The sequence below is a fragment of the Maudiozyma barnettii genome, assembly GCF_903064755.1.
Source record: "Maudiozyma barnettii strain CLIB 1767 genome assembly, contig: KABA2_04, whole genome shotgun sequence".
NCBI lineage: Eukaryota > Fungi > Ascomycota > Saccharomycetes > Saccharomycetales > Saccharomycetaceae > Maudiozyma > Maudiozyma barnettii.
This window is the reverse complement of record NW_024545241.1, coordinates 159727-182037: the sequence shown is the minus strand read 5'-3', so window position 1 is coordinate 182037 and position 22311 is coordinate 159727. Positions and strand designations below refer to the sequence as shown.

General features: G+C 35.2%; 9 protein-coding genes across 9 annotated transcripts; 5 read left to right on the top strand and 4 right to left on the bottom strand.

Moving 5' to 3' along the window:
• Window positions 1-1169: 1169 nt before the first annotated feature.
• Window positions 1170-3584, top strand: KABA2_04S01804 (arrestin family protein; the record flags this gene model as incomplete). The annotated part of the gene is made up of 1 exon (XM_041550152.1): window positions 1170-3584. The coding sequence occupies one exon, from the start codon at window positions 1170-1172 to the stop codon at window positions 3582-3584; it is 2415 nt and encodes an 804-aa protein (XP_041406086.1).
• A 450-nt stretch (window positions 3585-4034) lies between these two features.
• On the top strand, window positions 4035-5930 carry MIP6 (Mip6p; the record flags this gene model as incomplete). Its single annotated transcript, XM_041550151.1, has 1 exon — window positions 4035-5930. One exon carries the CDS (start codon window positions 4035-4037, stop codon window positions 5928-5930), a length of 1896 nt encoding a protein of 631 aa, XP_041406085.1.
• Window positions 5931-6126: 196 nt separating this feature from the next.
• Window positions 6127-7293, bottom strand: YSC84 (Ysc84p; the record flags this gene model as incomplete). The annotated part of the gene is made up of 2 exons (XM_041550150.1): window positions 6127-7120; window positions 7235-7293. The coding sequence occupies 2 exons, from the start codon at window positions 7291-7293 to the stop codon at window positions 6127-6129; spliced, it is 1053 nt and encodes a 350-aa protein (XP_041406084.1).
• Window positions 7294-7750: 457 nt separating this feature from the next.
• Window positions 7751-8920, top strand: YSC83 (Ysc83p; the record flags this gene model as incomplete). Its single annotated transcript, XM_041550149.1, has 1 exon — window positions 7751-8920. One exon carries the CDS (start codon window positions 7751-7753, stop codon window positions 8918-8920), a length of 1170 nt encoding a protein of 389 aa, XP_041406083.1.
• A 131-nt stretch (window positions 8921-9051) lies between these two features.
• ARG4 (argininosuccinate lyase ARG4) lies at window positions 9052-10446 on the bottom strand (the record flags this gene model as incomplete). The annotated part of the gene is made up of 1 exon (XM_041550148.1): window positions 9052-10446. One exon carries the CDS (start codon window positions 10444-10446, stop codon window positions 9052-9054), a length of 1395 nt encoding a protein of 464 aa, XP_041406082.1.
• A 384-nt stretch (window positions 10447-10830) lies between these two features.
• Window positions 10831-12495, bottom strand: DED81 (asparagine--tRNA ligase DED81; the record flags this gene model as incomplete). The annotated part of the gene is made up of 1 exon (XM_041550147.1): window positions 10831-12495. The coding sequence occupies one exon, from the start codon at window positions 12493-12495 to the stop codon at window positions 10831-10833; it is 1665 nt and encodes a 554-aa protein (XP_041406081.1).
• A 636-nt stretch (window positions 12496-13131) lies between these two features.
• Window positions 13132-15162, top strand: KABA2_04S01672 (proline--tRNA ligase; the record flags this gene model as incomplete). Its single annotated transcript, XM_041550146.1, has 1 exon — window positions 13132-15162. The coding sequence occupies one exon, from the start codon at window positions 13132-13134 to the stop codon at window positions 15160-15162; it is 2031 nt and encodes a 676-aa protein (XP_041406080.1).
• A 318-nt stretch (window positions 15163-15480) lies between these two features.
• On the bottom strand, window positions 15481-17217 carry CDC14 (phosphoprotein phosphatase CDC14; the record flags this gene model as incomplete). Its single annotated transcript, XM_041550145.1, has 1 exon — window positions 15481-17217. The coding sequence occupies one exon, from the start codon at window positions 17215-17217 to the stop codon at window positions 15481-15483; it is 1737 nt and encodes a 578-aa protein (XP_041406079.1).
• A 3122-nt stretch (window positions 17218-20339) lies between these two features.
• Window positions 20340-22265, top strand: ECM3 (putative ATPase ECM3; the record flags this gene model as incomplete). Its single annotated transcript, XM_041550144.1, has 1 exon — window positions 20340-22265. The coding sequence occupies one exon, from the start codon at window positions 20340-20342 to the stop codon at window positions 22263-22265; it is 1926 nt and encodes a 641-aa protein (XP_041406078.1).
• Between the last annotated feature and the right edge of the window lie 46 nt (window positions 22266-22311).

Below are 22311 nucleotides of genomic sequence, written 5' to 3'. Positions count from 1 at the left end.
ATAATAAGAAAGAATGATGGTGGGGAAAGTTTCATTATATGGAAATAATAATAATATTACAAAATACGTTAAACGAACGCAAATCCACATCGACATCCATATCTCTCCTCTCTGAAGCACAATCTCATAGGCACTAAAAACTATTGATCTCATAGATCATCACTATCTCATCTCATATTACCCCAGAATTATACTCGATATCTATGAACTAATTATCAACTTTCGTTCCGCCGAATAGTTGTCTCTGTATGTCTTGAAAAGAAAAGAACTCAAGAGTGCAAGAAATCAAGTTATTCTATCTCCCAATATCTCTTATCCCCATCCGCACACCCCACCCAATTCACTCGCAAGACAAATTCATATATCGATTTAATTAGCGCACGGGGTTTTTCCGGCCTCAAAGCGGGTCGTTAACAAGCAACTTGCAGTCCCCTCTGCGAAATAATAACAGTGAAATACTGTATAGCACCAGGCGCTTCCCTCCCTTGTGTCTCTCTGTGTGTGACAGTCCGTGTGCGAGCTCATTAATTAGCCCATGCTCTATCTCTCATTCTCTCTTGCTGAACGGAAAGCACCTCAGCTATTACCGCATTTGGATTTGTCAAAATAGGGCATCTCTTTCAGTTGTTCTCCTTCTTCCTTTGCTCTATTTATATTATCGATTTTAGTGATGTGCTAAGTGAATCGACTCCCCTCATCGAGAGAAAGACAAGACATAGGTACACTATCTATTAATCTATATTGTTATCTATCTACAGTAATTACTCTGATAAGTAATATATTCCTTCCTTTTTTTTTTGATTGTTCAATATTAATAGTTACTCCTATTAGTAGTTTTAAATCATATGATATATATATATATATATATATAGTTTAACATTGTTTCTATTCACAACTGTTAAACATAATATAGATCAAAAGTGCATCACAAATACTATATTATACCATCCTGTTTGATTGTATTTTGCATTATCTGTACATAACTCTATATGTGCTATAAGACATCTCATTCTCATCATCATTATTGTTAGGCTTCTTTTTTCACTTCAATCCACATCTATTGATTAAAATATACATTTATCTGTCATACATATCATATTCTATTTTTATTTTTATTATATTTTGCATTTTTCATCTTTCTTCATTTCAAGTCCCCATTTCTATAAATTATGTTATCTAGTGGATCAAAATCATCCTCAAAGACTCCTATCTTATTCGATATTAGAATAAAAAATACTGATAATACTGATAATGTCTTGGTGGTGAAAGGTAGTCCCGAAAACTCGTCATCTGTCTTATTATCAGGAACAGTGGTGTTATCAGTATTACAACCAATTCAAATTAAAAATTTAAGATTATACTTAACCGGGAAACTTTTACTTAATTTGCCTGCCACTGCAAATACTCCAGATTCTCCTTTACAACGATTTATTAAATTTGAAAAATTGTTTTTCACACATAATTGGGATAACTTTAATGTGGAATCATATTTTGATAACCTTTATGATAATTATGGTACGAGAAATTCAATTAATAGTAAATCTTCAACAAATATTGTGGGTATGCAAAAGAAAAGATTAAGAAGTAAATCAAATAGTTCGATTCTTTCATTAGGTGGACATTCAACAAATAATAATAATTCTTATCGTACGTTAATGCAAGGAAATTATGAATTCCCTTTCAGCGCAATTTTACCAGGTTCAATGACAGAAAGTTTGGAAGGTTTAAAAAATGCAGCTGTTGTTTATAAATTACAAGCTACTGTGGAAAGACCAAAATTGGCAGATTTAGTATGTACAAAACATTTAAGAGTCATAAGGACTTTATCCCCAGATGCATTGGAATTATCAGAAAGTACAGCAATAGATAATTCATGGCCAAAAAAAGTAGAATATTCAATATCTATACCGGCAAAGGCTATTGCCATTGGTTCTTCGACTCCAATATATATGAGTTTTGTTCCAGTGTTGAAAGGTTTGAAATTAGGACCTGTCAAAATTTATTTGATTGAAACAGTTCAATGTTCAGCAGGTCATCGTGGTAATTTTAATGAGGACAAAGTAATCACAAAATTGAAGATAAAGGATCCAATAGGTCACGTTAAGTTACGTAAATTGAAACAACAACAACAACAACAAACAAATAATGAACTCGTTTCTTCGGACGAACCAATAGAAGATGAAACTTTCCAAGATAAATGGAATTTCGAAACTATATTAAATGTACCTTCGGATCTTTCAAAATGTTCACAAGATGCTTCAATTCTAAGTAATATCAAATTACGTCATAAGTTAAAATTTGTAGTATCTTTGATTAATCCAGATGGTCATATTTCAGAATTACGTGCATCATTGCCAATTCAATTGTTTATATCACCGTTCGTGGCTGTGTCATGTAAATCACATGAAGCAATAGAAAGAACTATTAAAAACTTTGGTAGACCAGTCCCAACAAATCCTAAACATGAGGATACGGGTATTGGTTCAACTAGAGAATCTGTAGCCAGTCTTTCTTCAAATAGTAGTGCGAGTGATAACGAACAAGGAAACTTATTATTTGCCAAAACTTATTCAGAGGTGGAACTGCAGGCAGGAACACTACAGAATAATGTTGTTGCGCCATTCCTTGTATCAAATCTGATGACTCCGCCCAATTATGGTAATCATGTATACGATAGATTGTACGCAGTCAACGAAAATGGGTCTGGCACTGTCACACCAAGAAGTAATAGTCCGGTTCGACCAACGACAACCCCTTTACCAAGAGTAGGATCCTTGCCAAATAATGTTGTTCATATGGCCCAGTTTGAACAAATGTCACCTCAATTGAACGGGAGTAGATCTAATTCCAATAGAAGTAGCACTAGAGGAAGTCCGGTCAATGATAATTTCGCTTTGGAGAGCCCAATTGCAGTTCCAACGCTAAGTAGTGTAAATCTAGCTGGCATCGGGTTGCAAATTAGTCGAGCACCTACTCCCGTAGACTTTGTTGCAGGACAGACAACTTTTCATAACGATTCTACTTATCCAACTTCACCTTCGGTAAATTCCGATTGGCAATTGAATTCGTTAAGTAGAGTTCCTTCTTATACAAAGGCACTTAATTCAGATATCACAGGGGATGATCTTCCACCAACATATCCAGCTGGCTCACAACCACAACTTCAGAGACTATCTCTTGAAAGGCCACAGAATGCTCGTCAACGGTCTTCTTCCTCCTTAGCTGTACCAAGTAATCGCTTGAGATCATCTAGTGTATTAAGTAGAAGTAATAACAGTTCAAATACATCATTGCACGCAATGATAGCTAATGATGTAAACTTAAGGATACCGGGTATGGATAACTCTACTCCAAAAAGCACTGCAAATAAAGTCTTTTCCTTTAATATGACTCCAGTTCAATCAGATCAAGCGGCTTTTCCAACAGTTGATAGAAATTGTACAGAAGATCCGGACTCACCATATATGCAACAGGTGGAATCATTCAAAATAAATAGATCAAGGAACGGTAGCTTCAATAAAAAGACGTCATCGTTTTCTAATTTCCTAGACTTGTTTTCAAGAAAGGAATCTGGTACATACTAAAATAAACAGATATAGCATATATATATATTACAGCATAAGTTAGATTTGAAACAAATCTTTATTTGATATTAATTGGTTTTAGCAATTTACTGACATCTTTGAATGGAAGATATTGGAAACAAAGGGTAACTACTTTTGTTAACCTCAGTTTCTTTTGCCCTACGGCTTTTCTTTCACTTCACCGTTGTTCCAAATTCCACAGAAAATTACCGAAAAGGCAAAAAGAAGAACGCAAAATGATAGATGTGCCACAAATATAATTTAATTATTGAACAAGATTACAATATATTTTTCTTTTAAAATACTAAAAGTTCTTTTCTTTTAATGTTCTTTGTGGTTTATTTTCTTGTATAAATCTTTAACTTTACTTTTACTAAATCAAACTGATTTAATAAGGAACTACCATAAAATATAAAACAAAAGAACAAACACTACTAAGAAATTAAAATAATGAAACATTATTCACCAAAACCGTCAGTTGTTTTAAACGATATTTCTCTCGAGCAATTTGACACAGTTAATAACAGAAAGCAAACTCTTGAAATTTCAAAAGGTGGAATTGTTACTGAAAACAAAGAAAATGAAGGAATGGCAACATATATGACAGATTCTCCGAAAGGATGGAAAACTAAACAACTTCTAGAACACAGAAATAAGTCAAAGCCCATGTTTGCTAAAAAAGTAACAAACAAGGAAAAAGTGTCTTTAAAAATCACAACTACGCCAAAACCTAAGTTAATCGCTTTATATATTGGTGGTCTCGGACCTTCTGTAACAGAAGATGATTTAAAAAAAGAGTTTGGAAAGTTTAAGTCATTAGCATCTGTAAAAATATGCTATGATGCGACTACAAACCAGTCATTAGGGTATGGGTATTTGAATTTTAAAAACCAACAAGATGTCGATTTATGTACTGAAGATTATAATTATAACGTTTTGTTTGGAAATGAAATTAAAATTATGCCTTCATTAAGAAACAGTTTGTATAGAAAAAATATTGGAACTAATGTCTTTTTCTCTAATCTTCCACTTGGCAATGAAGAATTAACCACGAGGAAATTCTACGATACGTTTAAAATCTATGGACGGATTCTATCTTGTAAGTTAGATAACAGGAAGAATATCGGTTTTGTATATTTCTCTGATGATAAAGCAGCTACAAAAGTTATTGAAGATTACAATAATAAAGAATACTTTGGTTCGATAATTGTTTGTGGCTTACATTTTGATAAGGAACTAAGAAATTTCCCAGATTTTGACAAAACTAAACTAAATCTCGACCAAAATATTATCCTGCAAGACGAACTTAGCGCTGTAGGATCTGACGATGGTTTACAAGTTAAGGATGTGGAAGAAAAACCTTTGGTTCACCCAAATGCCATTTTTATTAAGAATCTCCCAAAGGAAACGACATCAGAAGAATTATTGGAACACTTCTGTAAAGTTGGACCTATCAAATCAGTATATACTTCAGATGGTCATGAAAAATTTTCAAGTAAATGGGCATTTTTAACTTTTAAAAAACTGAGCGACACACAACAAGCCATTAAATTACTTAACAACTCATGTTTTAAAGGAAGTCAGATAAGTGTCACTAAGGCAAGACCACGTAGATATAATGTTGATAAATTGAAAACAGAATACTATGTGATTCTGTCAGGGATGGGAACAATTTGCACAAAGGAATTTTTATCAAGACTTTGTTCTCAAGAAAGGCTTCATTTCAATAAATTTAGAGTTACTGTTTATAATCAGAGCCAAGGGACCTTTTCAGGTATACTTTCAATTAAAACGGATGATATTCAAAAGAAAATAATTAACTTCTTAAACGGTAGACTTGTTGGAGGATGTATTATTCATGCAAGAACACCTCTCTCTTTGGCAGAAATAGCAGATATAAAATTGAAAATAGATTTCACTTCTAGAGAAGCCAGTTTTGAGAGAACTAAAATTAAGGAAGACACAGAAGTTTTAAAAACAAACTTTAATCCATTAAATAGGACAGTTTCTATTCAAGAATTTTCTGTTCCACCGGGGATTGAGATTGAACGTAAAGCCCAACCTGTTAAAGATAAATCACAATATATATATGTCAAAGAACACCTAATCAGGCAAGTCAAAAAATCGATGAAGTTTCTTCAACTTTTAAACGTAGATGACCCCAAAAATTTAAACAGTATTTCAGGTTATATTATACAGGTGTTTTGGTGTAACAATATTCATGCACTACAAGAGTTCATGTCAGTACTAAAGACAAACATCCAATACGAAGATATATTACACAAACAAATAACAGAAGCCCTAAAAAGCCTGGGCTTTCTAAATGATCCTGAGTATACTATGTAGTCAACATGAAATTGTTTTTACCCAATGCATCATTCTCTTCAGTTTGCAAAAAAAATATCTATGTATTACTTAAAAAGCTTTTAAATATAGTATCGTTTTGCTAAACTTCTAAAATTAATATAAAGTAAATATATTATACTGCGGTAAACAAATGTCACATTATAATGTTGTTATTTTTAAAGTATATATTGACCATTTATTCCTGAATGGAACAATAGTTTGCTGGAAAATTTCCTACTTTTCCATTAACTGTTCCATACCACCAATCCTCTTGGTTTTTTGTCCTTTTTATAACCTCTATGACATTACCTTTCTTAAAAGGTAGATCTGTCTTCTCCACTCCATCAAAATCATATAATGCAAGAACTTTAATCTTTTTCGTAGTTGAATTGTTTAGAATGGTTGAGTTTTCATCTTGATTATCATTAAATTTCAAATCTGAAGTTATTCCATCTTCAATGCTCTTATCAACAACAAAATGATCTTTCAAATTTGATCTACTTTTATTATTTTTAACTTCTGCGCAATCAAAATCGTCAGGTATATCATCATAAAAGTCGTTCCCCTCGTTCATTTTAGCTTCTGGGTTGAATGCTCTTGAATCCAATATGCTATATAGTGCGTCATATTCGAACGGTGGATCTACCCTACCAGTTAAAATTAATTTAGTGGTGCAGTTGTCACCATACATTTTTCTATTCGTTTCACGTCTCTCAATAATAGCAGATCCTTCCACAGAGATACCTGCAAAAAGACCTTTACTCTTTGAATAAGAGTATACAGTGGATATTCCACCTGTAGATGCAGATGCATCATACTCTGCATTTCTTCCTAAAGGACCAGCCGATACAGACATATTACCACCTAGTGTGATTGTTCCAAACTGCGAAAAAGATTGAACTGCTTCTTCAGTGTTTAATATGAAAACAAAATCCGTCAGTTCAACACCAACCATCCCACCTGCACCTGCACCTGCAAGCGCAATTGCAGAGGGAGCTGACCAATAGCCCCCGCCTTGTCTTGCCACTATGACACCAGATCCAGCTCTTCCAGAAAATAAGAATCCTGCTTTAAGGACAGTTATAATTGCTAACCCCTTAGCATTTTGAAGTACTTTAGGAGGAATGATTTGATCCTCACCTAATACCTGGTTTGGTTTTACAAAGCTCTTTAAGACGTTTGCCGCTTTTCTATAATACTAACCATTAGATTGTCGGTTTGGGGGTATGTTAGTAAAATAATTTAAAATGAGGATACATTAAGATTCTATCACTAGAATAAAAATAGAGACAGTATGTGCATACTTTGCTTCGTTATCGAGATCCCTAGGTAGGGGGTTGTTCAGACCGAATGGAAACGGCATAATAATAATAATAATAATACTAATAAAAAGAATAAATTAATATTTTCTTTTGGTAAATATTGGCTAACAAATCTTGGTAATGGAACAATGTCTATGTATATGATTTGTGAAGATCAATTCGTTGCGATTGTTCCTTTGTTTCATTTATATAATCTTAAATTCAGGAGTAGCGTTAAATTGCCTTGACAGTTCTTCATTCAGTTACTCCGTCCGAAATTTATCTGCGCTTTCGTCATTCGTAAAGGGCCCGGGGGAAGAGATGGAATTTTAGTTGTGTTATGTGAACTCAACGAGATGACAACAACAAACAGACACGTTCAATATAAAGCAAGAACTAAGAAACTAGTAGCAGCTAACTGCAGCTGCAATAATTTTTAACTTCGTACAATCAGATATATATTAATTATTATCTTCTTAAAGATTCGTTTTTTTGGCCGCCCTACATCTAACACTAGTGATGTCTTCAGATCAGGATTTTGTGGAGAAATTGTTCAATGCAAGCTTCAAATTAGCGAGAAAGAGTATTGATATAGCTGATAACACAACACATTCAGTAATAAATTCAATAGGAACTATTAAGGATAAAATCTTGGACTCATCAGAAGTGGATGTGTTTCAACCAGAGACGGTTACAACAACTAAGGGGATCTTTTCTGGAATGTTCCCTGGTATAAATTCAGTAGAACCAATAAAAGAAAATTGGATGTATGGATTGAGTATCTCCGCGACTGCATTATTAATTATATGGAAATGGAACAAATTGCTGACTTTACCAGATCACATCCCTCAAAATGAGAATCTGTGCGTGTTAGTATTGGGCGATATGAGTGATCCAATAATTAGATCACAAGTTATGGACCTTTATAGAAGAAGATTCATTATATTTGTTTGTTCTGAAAACTCTTCTAATTTCAAACAGTTCGAGGAAGAAACAGACTTTATCCATCCAATTAATCCTGCATCACCTGGTGATCTGACTTTTTTTACAGAATTCATCACCCAAGTAAGTGACCCACCTAGGAAATTAGCATCCATACTCTTTATGCCAAATCTATCTTATCAACCCACTGGTGAATTGTCTGTGGAAAATATGCAGCACGAATTGAAAACAAATATTCTAACCTATTACAGTACGTTAATTAAATTGATACCTCATTTACCTAATTCGAATACCCAAATAATATTGTTCAACCCTAAATTAACTTATAATTTGGGGACCGCTCATCATGCAACTGAATTGTTTATATCTGGATTTATCACATCTATTTTTAATGCTTTACAAAATTATAAATCATTAAGCGTTTCTATGGTAAATCTTGGATTATTCCAAGTGAGAGGACAATTATCTAATTATAAACATATGCGTTTAACAGGAAATGATATATCTTCTGGTTTGCATGCACCTATCTACAAGATGATAATGAGGCATAATGGTCACTTATTACAAAGATTTGTCGAACATGTGTGTACATGTGGGGGCAAATATCAAACTTATTACCTTGGTAAATTTAGTTACTTATCATCTTTACCTTTTGCGCAATTATTGATAAAATTTCAGATCTCTGTCACATCGTCTTTTGAATTTACAAGGAAATTCATAAAAGAAAAATGGATTATGTTTCATTAGATTTTTTATCCCATACCGTTAAAACCGTCAGTTCTTCTATTTTAGGCTTTGTATTTGTTTGTTTTTCTGTTTAATATATACGTTACATAAGGTAATTAGTTTGTAGTACAAAAAGAAGGTATACTAATCTATTAAATTTGTGATTCAAGGTTATCTAATTGTTTGAAAATAGCAGACTTGGCAGTACCACCGGTGGCATCTCTTCTTTCGACACTTTGTTCGAAGTTGAAAGTTTCAAACAAGTCGGCTTCAAATCTAGAATCAATTTTCTTGTATTGTTCTAGAGATAATTTGTCAATACCAGACAATTTCAATCTTTCAGCCTGAGCTACACATTCACCAGAAATGTGATGAGTTTCTCTAAATGGAACACCTCTCCTTACCAAGTAATCAGCTAAATCAGTAGCAAGCATATCCATTGTCAACGCAGCTTCCATCTTTTCTTTTTGAACTGATAAAGTGGAAACAACACCAGTAGCAATTAGAATAGAATGTTCGACAGTGGTTAAAGCATCAAATAGAGATTCTTTGTCTTCTTGCATATCCTTGTCATATGTGGAAGGAATACCCTTTAAACTCATTAGGAAACCTGCCATGTCACCAAAGACTCTACCTGACTTACCTCTCAAAAGCTCGAGAGAATCGGCATTCTTCTTTTGAGGCATCAATGAAGAACCAGTAGAGTAAGCATCACTTAGTTTTATGAAACCAAATTCGGCGGTAGAGTAAATGACCAAATCCTCAGCAAAACGAGAGATGTGGTTCATGAAAAGGGTACCCCAGAACATAAGTTCGACAACAAAGTCTCTGTCGGAAACGGCAACTAAGGAGTTACCAATAACACCATTGAAGCCCAACCCTTCAGCTAAGAATTCTCTATCGATACCGTATGGGTGGCCGGCTAAGGCACCAGCACCTAATGGGGAAACGTTCAATCTATCTTGGATTTGCAATAATCTCTTGTAGTCCTCGGTGAAATAAGTAGCGTAAGAACTTAGCCAGTGAGACCACCTAATTGGTTGGGCTCTTTGTAAGTGAGTGTAACCTGGCATCAAAATATCAATTTCGTCTCTGGACCTTTTGATTAAAACTTTAATTAGGTCTATCAAAGCTGGTAATAATTTCTCATTTAGGGTGTCACGGCAGAATATTCTCAAGTCAGTGACACATTGATCGTTACGGGATCTACCAGTATGAACTTTACCGGCAATATCACGACCGATGATTTCACCAAGACGTCTTTCATTTGCAGTGTGGATATCTTCGTCGTTTGGGTGACGGACAAAGGAGTCACTGTCCCATTCCTTCTTAATTTCATCAAGACCATGATGGATCTTGGACAATTCATCTGGGGTCAATAAATCCAGCTTTTGCAAACCAGCAGTGTAAACTTTGGTACCTTCTAAATCGGCTTTGTACATTTTGTAATCATATGGTAAGGAGGCATTGTAAAGATGCATTAGTGGGTCAGTTTCCCCAGTAAATCTACCACCCCATAACTTTTGTGTGCCTTGATCGTTTGACATTTCTTTTATTGTAATTGTTATTTTATTACTTATGGTCGCTAAAGTTAAGACTGGATGTTAAATTTTCAAAATTCCATGTTGACCTTTTTATTAGTTCTTTTACAAAATCTTTACTTATCAACTTATATAATAAGTTTTCAGGATTATCGAAGTTAAGCGATGCATCCAAATTTTTCAGTATTTTTCAACGGCGAGATTTGTCAGAGTCACGCAGTTTCTCTTAAATTTTGTTACAGTGAATCATAAAACCAAATATCATTTCAAATATTAAAACCGTAATCAGGGGTTTCCATAACCTGCAATATTTGGGTTAGAAGGCATCATTTCAAGTATATAATCTATATATGTGTAAATAAATTGTATTGTGATATGTTACTACCTTGCTTATGGCTTACATCTACCGCTGAAACGTGGGTATAGAGAACAATCTCTGACGGTGTATCTGTTACATAACCAAGCTAAAATACGCTCAGTACCAATACCGTAACCACCGTGTGGACAGGTACCGTATTTTCTTTGATCAATGAACCAGTAGTATGGCTTTGGATCGATACCTTCACGCTTGAAACCGGCCATCAATTCATCTAGGTTGGCGATTCTCATAGAACCACCAGTGATTTCACCAACAGTTGGCATTAGAACATCAACAGATTCGGTGACTCTTGGGTCATCCTTACAACGAGGCATGTAGAAGGACTTGATTTCTACTGGGAACTTGGTTAGGAGGATTGGAACACCAATGGTGTCAGTCATCTTTCTTTCAGCAGCTTCGGCAATATCGTCACCAAATTGGAATTCCTTACCTTCTTCGTTCAAGATTTGGTGTTCCTTTAACCATTCAATGGCATCCTTGTATTCTAGTCTCATGAATGGAGCCTTTGGAGCAACAAAGTCTGGGTTCAATTCCTTGATGATTGGGCCAGCAACTGGGTCTTCTAGGACGTATTGGATGGATTTGACAATCAAAGTTTCGATATGTTGCAGCAAGTCGTCAAATGTTAGGAAAGCTAATTCGGCTTCAATGTGAGTGTATTCAGACAAATGTCTTCTAGTGTGGGACTTTTCAGCTCTGAAAGATTCTTGCATACAGTAGACATCACCTAGAGAAGGTAGACAAGTTTCCAAGTATAATTGAGAACTTTGAGTTAAGAACGCTTCTTCACCGTAGTAATCTAGTTTAAATAGAGTAGAACCACCTTCGACTTGAGTTTGGACCATACATGGTGGAGTAACTTCGGTCAAGTTTTCTTCTCTGTAGACACGTCTGACAGCGCCCAATAGAGCAGCACGGACCTTCATAACACCGGATAGTGTTTCACCTCTTAGGGCCAAATGACGTTGGTCCAATAGAATGGATGGGTCAGCATCTTCAGTGATCTTGTTGGAGAAGGATTCATCACCGGATGGGGCTAGACCAACAACTTCGTAGTAGTCGACATCTAATTCAACACCACCTGGGGCACTCTTACCTTCAGGGACCTTCTTGATGGAACCGTATAGGGTAACAGTAGATTCTAAGGTCAAATCTAGAGTTTGTTGGGCCAAAGCCAAGTTACCGGTCAAGACACATTGAATGTAACCGGAACCATCTCTTAGGACGACAAATACAACCTTCTTATTAGAACGTAATCTGTGAATCCAGCCGGAAACTTTAACTCTTTCACCAACATGGTCGTAAGCTTGGTTAATCTTACATTTTAAAGCAGCTGGTAAAGATTTGTCTTCTTCGATAGTAATGTGCAAGTTTGCCATTTGCTTAGCAGCGGCGGCAGCAGCTTGTTCTTCTTGTTTAGCTGCTTGTTCCTTTTGCTTAATGGCCTTCTTCTTCAAACCGTCACAACCTTTACGAGCCTTCTTTAAAGCAGAAGCAGAGATCTCTAAATAATCGTTTTCTTCAGTCTTGAATACATATAGTTTTGGTTCAGGGGCAGTAGCATCTTGTTGTTGGGCAGCAAATAAAGCATAAGCTGGGGTCTTGTAGGTTTGTTCTTTGGAACCGGTGCGAGTCAATTCGTCTACACCAGTAGCATCGTTAATGTATAGAGACATGATGAGTGTACTTTCTTGGTAGTATCGGGGTTCCTATATAAGTTACGTCCAAGAATAGATACGTTAATGCATTCAAGCCCAATAAACTGTGCTGATCAACAACCCAATTATATTTAATATATCAGGATAGCGTTACAGGACACACAACGGTGACACATCAAACGACAACAGCTACAGCAACAATAAACCCCACGAACTTTCGAGGGCAGCAAGCAATCAGTAACAATAACAAATCAGAGAGGAACAGGCTCCCTCTGGTTCGTTTTCTTGCTGGTTTACTTGACTCATCGCAATGAGATAAGCGAGACACTGAACTACCAGAAAATTTTTCACCCGTGCACAATGATAAACGCACTGACAAAGTAAAAATTTCGAGCTCACAACAGAGCGAATTTTGACTATCTCATCGGAAGAAAGTACTGACCGCAGATGCTCAAGATCATGCAGTTTGAGCAAGTAGGGTTTGTGATGATTGGAATTTCCAACTGAGTCGGTTGTAACTTTATTGACCTTGGATTTTGTTAAAATTAACAAAATTTTTAGTGAGATTTCATATTGTTTTCCCGGAAATTCTAATAGAAATAGCAGAATCAAAAGTTCCATTAAATAATAACCTAGAAACATACACATCCAGATATGTCTGTTGTTGAAGACTTCTCTAAGCTGTGTCTGGCTGATAAGCCAGCTGGCGCTATCGCCACCAAGTCTTTGGTTTTCAAACCAAAGACTGCCAAGACTGCTACACCAGTTCCCATTGTTGTTGTTGCATTACATACTACCACTACATCTTCCGGTTTGATTGCCCAAGAGGCCGTCGCCAAAGACCCTAGATTAGCTCGTGATGATCTAATGAAATCCTTCTTCAGTTGTGAATCTGCTAGAGGTTTCACTTTAGCTTACTTACCAAATGCTACTTCTGAATTTACATTGTTGATTGACCAAGAATTGGAATCTACTGATGACTCCGCTGTTTTACAATTAAATGATGATCTATTTATCACCAAGGCGGAGTTATTCAAGTTTTTATCTACTTACTCCAAGAAGGTCGTTGATTTCTCCAAAGAAGTTGCTAAGGACCCTCCACCAAAGAAGACCAAGGACGCCAAGAAGACTGCACAACCATCAAATGCAGCCTTGGACGATGCCAAGTTGATCGGTATTACCGTCGATAAGGCAAAGGACTTCCCAGGCTGGTACCAACAGGTCCTAACCAAGGGTGAAATGTTGGATTACTACGATGTCTCTGGTTGTTATATTCTAAGACCACCATCGTATGCCATCTGGGAACAAATTCAAAAATACTTTGACGAAAAGATTAAGGCGCTTGGTGTCCAGAATGCTTATTTCCCAATGTTTGTCTCTTCTCGTGTCCTAGAGAAGGAAAAAGATCATGTCGAAGGTTTTGCTCCAGAAGTCGCTTGGGTCACAAGAGCTGGTTCCTCTGAATTGGACGAACCAATTGCTATCAGACCAACTTCTGAAACCGTAATGTATCCATACTACGCCAAATGGGTCCAATCTTACAGAGATCTTCCATTGAAGTTGAACCAATGGAATTCTGTCGTTAGATGGGAATTCAAGCACCCACAACCTTTCCTAAGAACTAGAGAATTCTTGTGGCAAGAAGGTCACACTGCTTTCTTAGAATCTGCTGAAGCTCAAGAAGAAGTTCTGCAAATCTTGGATTATTATGCTGGTGTTTATGAAGAATTATTAGCTGTCCCAGTCATCAAGGGTAAGAAAACCGAAAAGGAAAAATTTGCTGGTGGTGACTTCACAACTACCGTCGAAGGTTACATTCCACAAACTGGTCGTGGTATTCAAGGTGGTACTTCCCATCATTTGGGTCAAAACTTCTCCAAGATGTTTAACTTGTCAGTCGAAAACCCACTTGGGGCTGAACATCCAAAGATTTTTGCTTACCAAAACTCTTGGGGTCTATCTACCCGTACTATTGGTGTTATGGTTATGATCCACTCTGACAATAAGGGTCTAGTGATCCCACCACGTGTCTCTCAATTTCAAGCCGTTGTTATCCCAGTCGGTATCACTAAGAAGACTACCGATGAACAACGTTCATTGATCCATGAATCCGCTAAGGACATTGAATCTCGTTTGAAGAAGTCTGGTATTAGAGCATTCGGTGATTACAACGATAACTACACACCAGGTTGGAAGTTCTCCCAATATGAGCTAAAGGGTATTCCAATCCGTATTGAAATGGGTCCAAAGGATCTAGAAAACAAGCAAGTTGTTGTTGTCCGTAGAAACGATTCTCGTAAGTACACTGTTAAATTGGACGAACTTGAAACTCGTATTCCAGAAATTCTAGATGAAATGCATAATGACTTATTCAGTAAAGCTAAGGAACTATTTGATACCCACAGGGTAATTGTTGACGAATGGAAGGACTTTGTTCCAAACTTAAACAAGAAGAACATTCTTTTGTCACCATGGTGTGGTGTTATGGATTGTGAAGAAGATATCAAGGACTCTTCAGCAAAACAAGATGATGGTGAAGAATTTGAAACAGATGACAAGTCTCCATCTATGGGTGCTAAGTCTCTATGTATTCCATTCGAACAACCAGAATTAAAGGAAGGTCAAAAGTGTGTCAGATGTGACCGTAAGGCTATCAACTACACTATGTTTGGTCGTTCTTACTAGTTTCTCATTAGAACAAAAATATTTGTCTGTGTTTTTATCAATGTATAGCATTAGTTCAGTTACATCTTAAGAAGAAGAAAAAGATATCATATATGAATAATATTTATAGAGTGTTACATTTATAAAATAAATAAAATAATGTGTAATAGTCAGTATGCATCAAAGAGAATAATTGTAATAATATCAAGATAATTTTACGAACATTAGTGATAAACGTTGTTCGTATAGAAAATATTATAACTTCGTTTTCTATTTATTTGTTTATTTCTTTGGGTAATTACGTATATATATAAAATGAGTCTATTTTAGGGCAATGTTTTATTTCTTAGTGGTACCGCTAATCTTCCTTATGCCTCCTGCAGAGCTTGGTGTTCTTCTTCCGGAAGTCGTGCGCCTGTTTTTTGGCAACAATTGTTTTAACATTGCATCATCCTCCTCCTCAGCAGCGTCATCTTGGTTACTTTGTTGTATTTTTTGTGCTCTTCTTGAAATATTTGTAATTGAGACAGGTTTGCTATTAATATCTTCTTCGTCAGAATTATTATCTGTGAGCATGTTTGTATCACCATCGATTGTATCTATAATTTCATCGTTCTCATTCATATCAATTTCATTTTCATTATTTGACCGTGTTTTATTAGTTTTGATATCTTCGATAGTGTTAGTACCATTTTGTCCTTTTCTTGGCTGTCCAGGAGAATTTTGAGGTACAGCTTTACGTGCGTAGTCCATCTGCGAAGCGATATTGTTATTACCGGTGGAAGTGGCCATATTGTTCTTTTGGTTACTATATATTGCTGAGTTTCTTGTAGTGGATGACATCGAAGGTTTCTGTGGAGTCATATTTAAGTCTCGGAGATTAGATTCCAGGTTATTTGAGCCTTTTCTTCCATTTTCTCTGGTCAGAGATGCTGATGCTGCGGTAGTAGTTGCATCTCTTAATCTTTTCTTTTGAATCTTATAATCATCATTAGTAATTAATGGGTATAAATCTCCAATTAATTCGCTTGATTCTAATGCAACACGCATAGTATATTTCCATTCTCTGAATTCGTTTTGATGTAAATATAGCCAATGCTGTTGTGGTCCCACCACCATCCCGGGTCTAATAAATCTTAAGAATCCAATACATTCATTCGCTGTGAAGCCATAAGTATGTATCAGATGAGCGCCGATAAGGCACCCTGTTCTCCCTAGACCTGCTTTACAATGAACAGCAATCTTCCCACCGCGTCTAATAATGGTATCAGCTGCCCCGATAAAGTTTTGTACGATTGATAAATCTGGACAAGTACCATCTTCAAAGATCATATCAATATGTTGAATGCCAGAATTTTCAAAATGTTGTTTATTATAAAGATGAGAATTTAATCTAACAACTAATTGAACATCATTTTCAGAGAAGAATTTTAACACACTACGAAACGGTTGATTTAAATGTGATCGAGATTTAAAGCTTCCATTAAGTCTCATATCTTCTTGTGGAGATGCAAATGCAATAAAATCCGGTGTCAATACATTAAAATCACCATTTTCAACATGTTCATATTTTTCATAAGTCTCTAAGTTAAACGAATGCAAGTCTATGAGACCTTTCTCCTTTGCACGCCATACACCGTAGGCTACATCTTGTATACTAATTTCAAAATCAGCATTCGAATATCCAGCATCTCTAAACGGCATAAATGGTGGATCCACTTGAGCCAAAGGTTGAAGTACTTGATGAGGGGTCCAACCTTGTACTAATACCATGTAACAACATAACATACATGCAGCATTTGCTCTTTGTCTTGAAGATGCAGATGAATAAAAGACCACAGCTTTATTTGAATTTTCAGGATTGTTTAATATTTCGTGGAAAATAACAGCAAATCTGTATAAATGACCAATATTTAAGGGACCGAAATCTAAATGAAAACTATTATAGAAGATTGAATCCTCGACAGTGAAAAATACTATTTCGTCTGTGTCATCTGGAGTGAAATCGTATGCTCCAAGGTATACTCTTCCCTTTAAAAATTCAATTGTATTATCTAGAAATATACTTCTGCGCATGTTGAGATGTTATATACTTAGATAGATTAGTCAATTATAATGAGTTAGATATCCAAATATAAAATATATTAAAAATAGGAATATATTATGTACAAGTTGTAATTAATGATCCTTGAAGTCCTATCTGTTGTACAATTCTACTGGTAATTCAATATAGATCAAAGATCAATATAAACTATATATTTTATCAAGAAACTTAAAAAAAAAAAGAGAGGGCTCAACTAATAATAATAATAATAATTATTATGATCTTGTTCATTACAATGTAATTACGTTTCCTAGAACGTCCATCAAATCAATGAACTCCAGCATTGTTAACAAAAATCATGTCAATTGTTCAGTAATAAATTATTAGTTTTTTGCTTTTGTTTTCGCTTTGTTTTCTGTTTACAATTCTACCATAATAGGAAAAGTATTGAATTTCCCAAAATAACAAAAAAAAACTTTCAAAATCACGTGCCATATCGTTTTACACGAAGCATTTAGTCACATGACCTTTAAAACATTTCATGGCGGTTATATTCCTATCTTAAGTGGCAGAAGGGTCGGATCCGGCTGTAACCAAAATAGGATGAGAGCGCCATTTGAAAAGATGGAAGAAACGGATATAACAATATTTGAACTACACCTGGAAAAAGAGGGGTGAAAGGAGGGCGTTGCACAACCCCCTCCTCCTCCTCCTCCTCCTTCCATTCTTGTCGTCATTGCAACAAAGGTGCACTATCATAACAAACGATAATTCAAATAGAGCAATTATAATGAAACAAGGACATTATTTGTAAATGTTTTATTACCGATATTGACAGAAATAAACGAAAAGGTAGTATGATTGGCAAATGCGAACACGATCTTCTCAAAACAAAAATAAAAATATAAATAAAAAAGTGACGGTACTACAATTATGTAATAAATCCAGGGGTAAATAAAACGATTGATTTACGTTAAAAATAATATTAATTAAACAATCTACAAGACACCTAATTGAATGAAGTAATAATGAATTACACAAGATGTACAAATTGTACGTCTAATGCAAACAGTTTTATTTTTTTATTGATCGCATAATACGCCCTGCATATATTTCAGCTTCTCCGTAAAGACGGAAATAAGTAAATCAACTCTCTGAAATAGCAGTACATTTTCTACCTGCAGAGACGAGAGATGACTAAATCGTTTTTTTGCATATTTAAAAGAAAGTTCATACGTAAAATGCAAACAGGGTTAACCCCGATAGTGGCGTGTACATCATTATCTGTAATAAAAGTAATTTCTCTGGGGTAGCGTATCTAGCCGCTACCCCGGTAGCCATTTGATACTGCTCAAGATGAGCGGTCTTACAACTCCCTGTTTTTGCTTTTCTGTTTTTACTCCCTGGTTGTCGACAAAAAAATCTATGATTTACTGTCAAAACAAACAAGAAATTCAGATGTCAGTTTTGGTCTCTTCTTTTCTCTTGGTAACTATTGTTTATCCCACGTCAAAAAATTGTCTATTGTTAATTGACCTATGAGAATCGAATGGCGATCCTACGTTCTTTTGTTATGTAGCACGCCATTAGGGTGTTCCTGTTGTCCGGAAGCCCGGAACACTACCTTTGCTGCAATAAGAGACACAGCCAAATAGAAACAAAAAAGGAGCAGGGATCACTTTTTCTTTTTAATGATTTAACAGGATGGTAGACCCTTGTTCTCCCCTGTATACATGAGATGAATTCCGCCAAAACCTAGGGTTTGCCTTATCTATTTTATTTTTTTCAGCTGGAAAAGAAATTTTGTGGGTTTCTTAACAAATTAGAAAATCCCACTTTACGCCTCTCATACTTACTTCTCGTTCAATATTATCTCTTTTAATTATGTTCTCCCCCCACGTTTCAGTCACGCTTAAAAAAATGATTTTTGATATTATTGTGCCTGTTTCCCCCACGCTTTCTCATTTAGTCCAAGCAAAAAAAAATTAAAAGGATTGCAAATATCCCACTCTTCCCAAAATATCATCGCATCGACACCGCCTTCTCTCTCTCTTTGAAAACCCCCACGCCACATCCTTCATTTCGAACCATCTGTCGTTGAATGGGAAATGCAATCGTAAAAGAGACTACAAGGACTGGTGATGACGATACTAATGATGACATACGCATATTACATTAGCATTGCTACGGCTATTACAGAGATAAAATACGTTCTCTAACTATTTTTATTTATACAACCCTTTTGATTCGTAATATAGTTAGAAGATAACTAACTGAATTAGGAATAGAAAGAGATTAACAGATGTTCCAATTAATTGATATTGATATTGATAGATAGACTTCTAAGAAGACCGTTGTCGCATCTTCATCTTTAATATTAACTTGTTTCGTTGTTCGGTTAACTAAATTTTTAATTCCCTCTCGATGACTGTCTAGTAATAATAACTTTCCTCGTCTACGTTATAAGACGTAATATTACCATTACTCGAATATGGGTACAATTTTATCATCTACATAATAAGGTATGTATCGTATCGCTTCTAAAGAATAATGTAAACCTTTTCTTGGTATTCTTACAATGAATGGTGAATTGAGGTCTGATCCAATAAACAATCGAATAAGACTTTTGATTGTCAAAATTAAGATACTTACAGATACAATCGTTGATGTTATAGCCCCGGATTAGCGCGATCCTTAAGACGCGTTTATATTAAGATTGTTCAAACATAATATACTTTATTACAGGTTCCTTATTATATAATTTCTTGTATATATATAAACTATTATTTTTCATTTAATTTTAATTTTTCACGAAGTTTCATATTTTCTATTGTATTTCCCTCATCTCCTTATTTTATTAATTTTATTTAATTTTAATATAAAACAGTAACAATATATATATATTAATATTACATCATTGAAAATATAAACGATTCAAAAAAATTATTTTACTTATTATAATTATTATAATTTTCTAATTTCATTAAAAATCGAGCATATTGAAATTTTATATATATATATTTTTTTAAAAAAAAAAAAATACTGAAATTATATCATCCCTTGTGCATTAACTAATACAACATTAAAGAAAAGGAAGAGATATAAAATATAAAAACAATAAATTAACAAATAACAAATAACAAATCCCTGAATCATGCATGAAACTTTGGGTCAGGTCATTTGGATCGCTGTTAAACCTATCATCAAGATCTACTTGATTATTGGTGTTGGTTTCGGTCTATGTAAAATGGGTATCTTAACAGCAGATGCCACTAGAAGTATTTCGGATATCGTCCTTACTGTGTTACTACCTTCTCTGTCATTTAACAAGATTGTTGGTAATATTGAAGATCAAGATATTAAATTCGTCGGTATTATTTGTTTAACTTCAATTCTAATTTTTGCTACAGGTTTAGGATGTGCTTATATCATCAAGAAAACTTTACCAGTTCCAAAAGCTTGGGGTGGTGGTATCTTAGCAGGTGGTATGTTCCCAAATATTAGTGATTTACCGATCGCTTATTTACAAACTTTGGATCAAAGTGGTATGTTTACTACAGAAGAAGGTAATAAAGGTGTTGCTAATGTTATTATCTTCCTGGCAATGTTCTTATTCTGTGTCTTTAATCTAGGTGGGTTCCGTCTTATTGAAAATGATTTCAATTATAAAGATGAAGAGAGTGGTGTTAGAGATAGCGAAAGATCATCGATAGCCTCTCCATTGGCTTCCATCCCTGAAGAAGGTGAATTTCAAGCCAGTAATAATAATGATATGTCTTCAAGTTCTTCTTCTTTGAGTGGGAAATCTCACTCTGTAGTAAATGGCGAAAAAAATGGTTTCAACAGTAGTTCTGAGACACCATCTGAACTTAATCACGATCAAGAAAAAAATATGGTAACTAAATTGGGTGCAGGTAATTCCTCATCTTCATTTAATCAAAATTTGGAAAATTCAACTACTGAAGATCTTGGTGATATGCCAATGGCCTCAGGTAACAATAACGATTTACAATCTGTTCAATCATCTATTGCCACATCTGTTGACTCTCATGGATCAGCTGGCGATTATAACCGTGAATTAGGTATCCCTGCTGCTAGACGTACTATGAGTCAACCGGTCGCTTTCACCGAAGAAGATAATGGTTCTTTAGGCAGACGTCAAACTTACAGTCAATACAGTTTGAACTCTGAACTGGCTTTGACTCCGGTTCGTTCTTTGGATAAACGTGATTTTCCAGCTGAAGATATGAATGATATCGTTAGAGAATATTCTAATGTTGATCAATACGGTCAAAGAAGAGCCTCCGTCGTTGCTTTACAAAATGAAGATCCTTCTAACGATCAAGCTTCTCACACATCAAGTCTACAAAGAATTAAATCCTCAAATTTGACAAAGATTTTAACATCTGATGCTACCGTTAGTAAGAAAGATATTGAAGAATCTGGTAGTTCGTTACCAAAGTGCATCCAAAAGTTCCCATTGACTCCATTCATCGTCTTCTTCTTAAAGAATTGTTTGAGACCTTGTTCCATGGCTGTCATTGTTGCTCTAACAATCGCTTTCATTCCATGGGTTAAGGCTTTGTTTGTTACATCTAATAACACCCCACATATTAAACAAGCTCCAGATGAGCAACCAGCTTTAAGTTTTTTCATGGATTTCACAAGTTACGTCGGTGCCGCCTCTGTTCCTTTCGGTTTAATCTTGTTAGGTGCGACTCTAGGTAGATTAAAGATTCAGAAATTATATCCAGGTTTCTGGAAATCTGCCGTCTTATTGGTGTTCCTAAAGCAATGTATTATGCCTATTTTTGGTGTCTTATGGGCCGATCGTCTAGTTAAAGCAGGTTGGTTAGACAGAGAAAAGGATGAAATGTTACTGTTTGTTATGACTATCAATTGGGCCCTACCAACAATGACTACTTTGATTTATTTCACAGCAAGTTATACCCCTCTTGATTGTGAGGATCCAATTCAAATGGAATGTACTGCTTTCTTCCTTATGTTACAATATCCATTGTTGGTAATCAGTCTTCCATTCGTTGTCACTTATTACTTGAAGGTCTACTTGAAGAAGTAAGCTGAACTAATGAACAAAAAATAAAATAAAAATAGCAAACTTGACA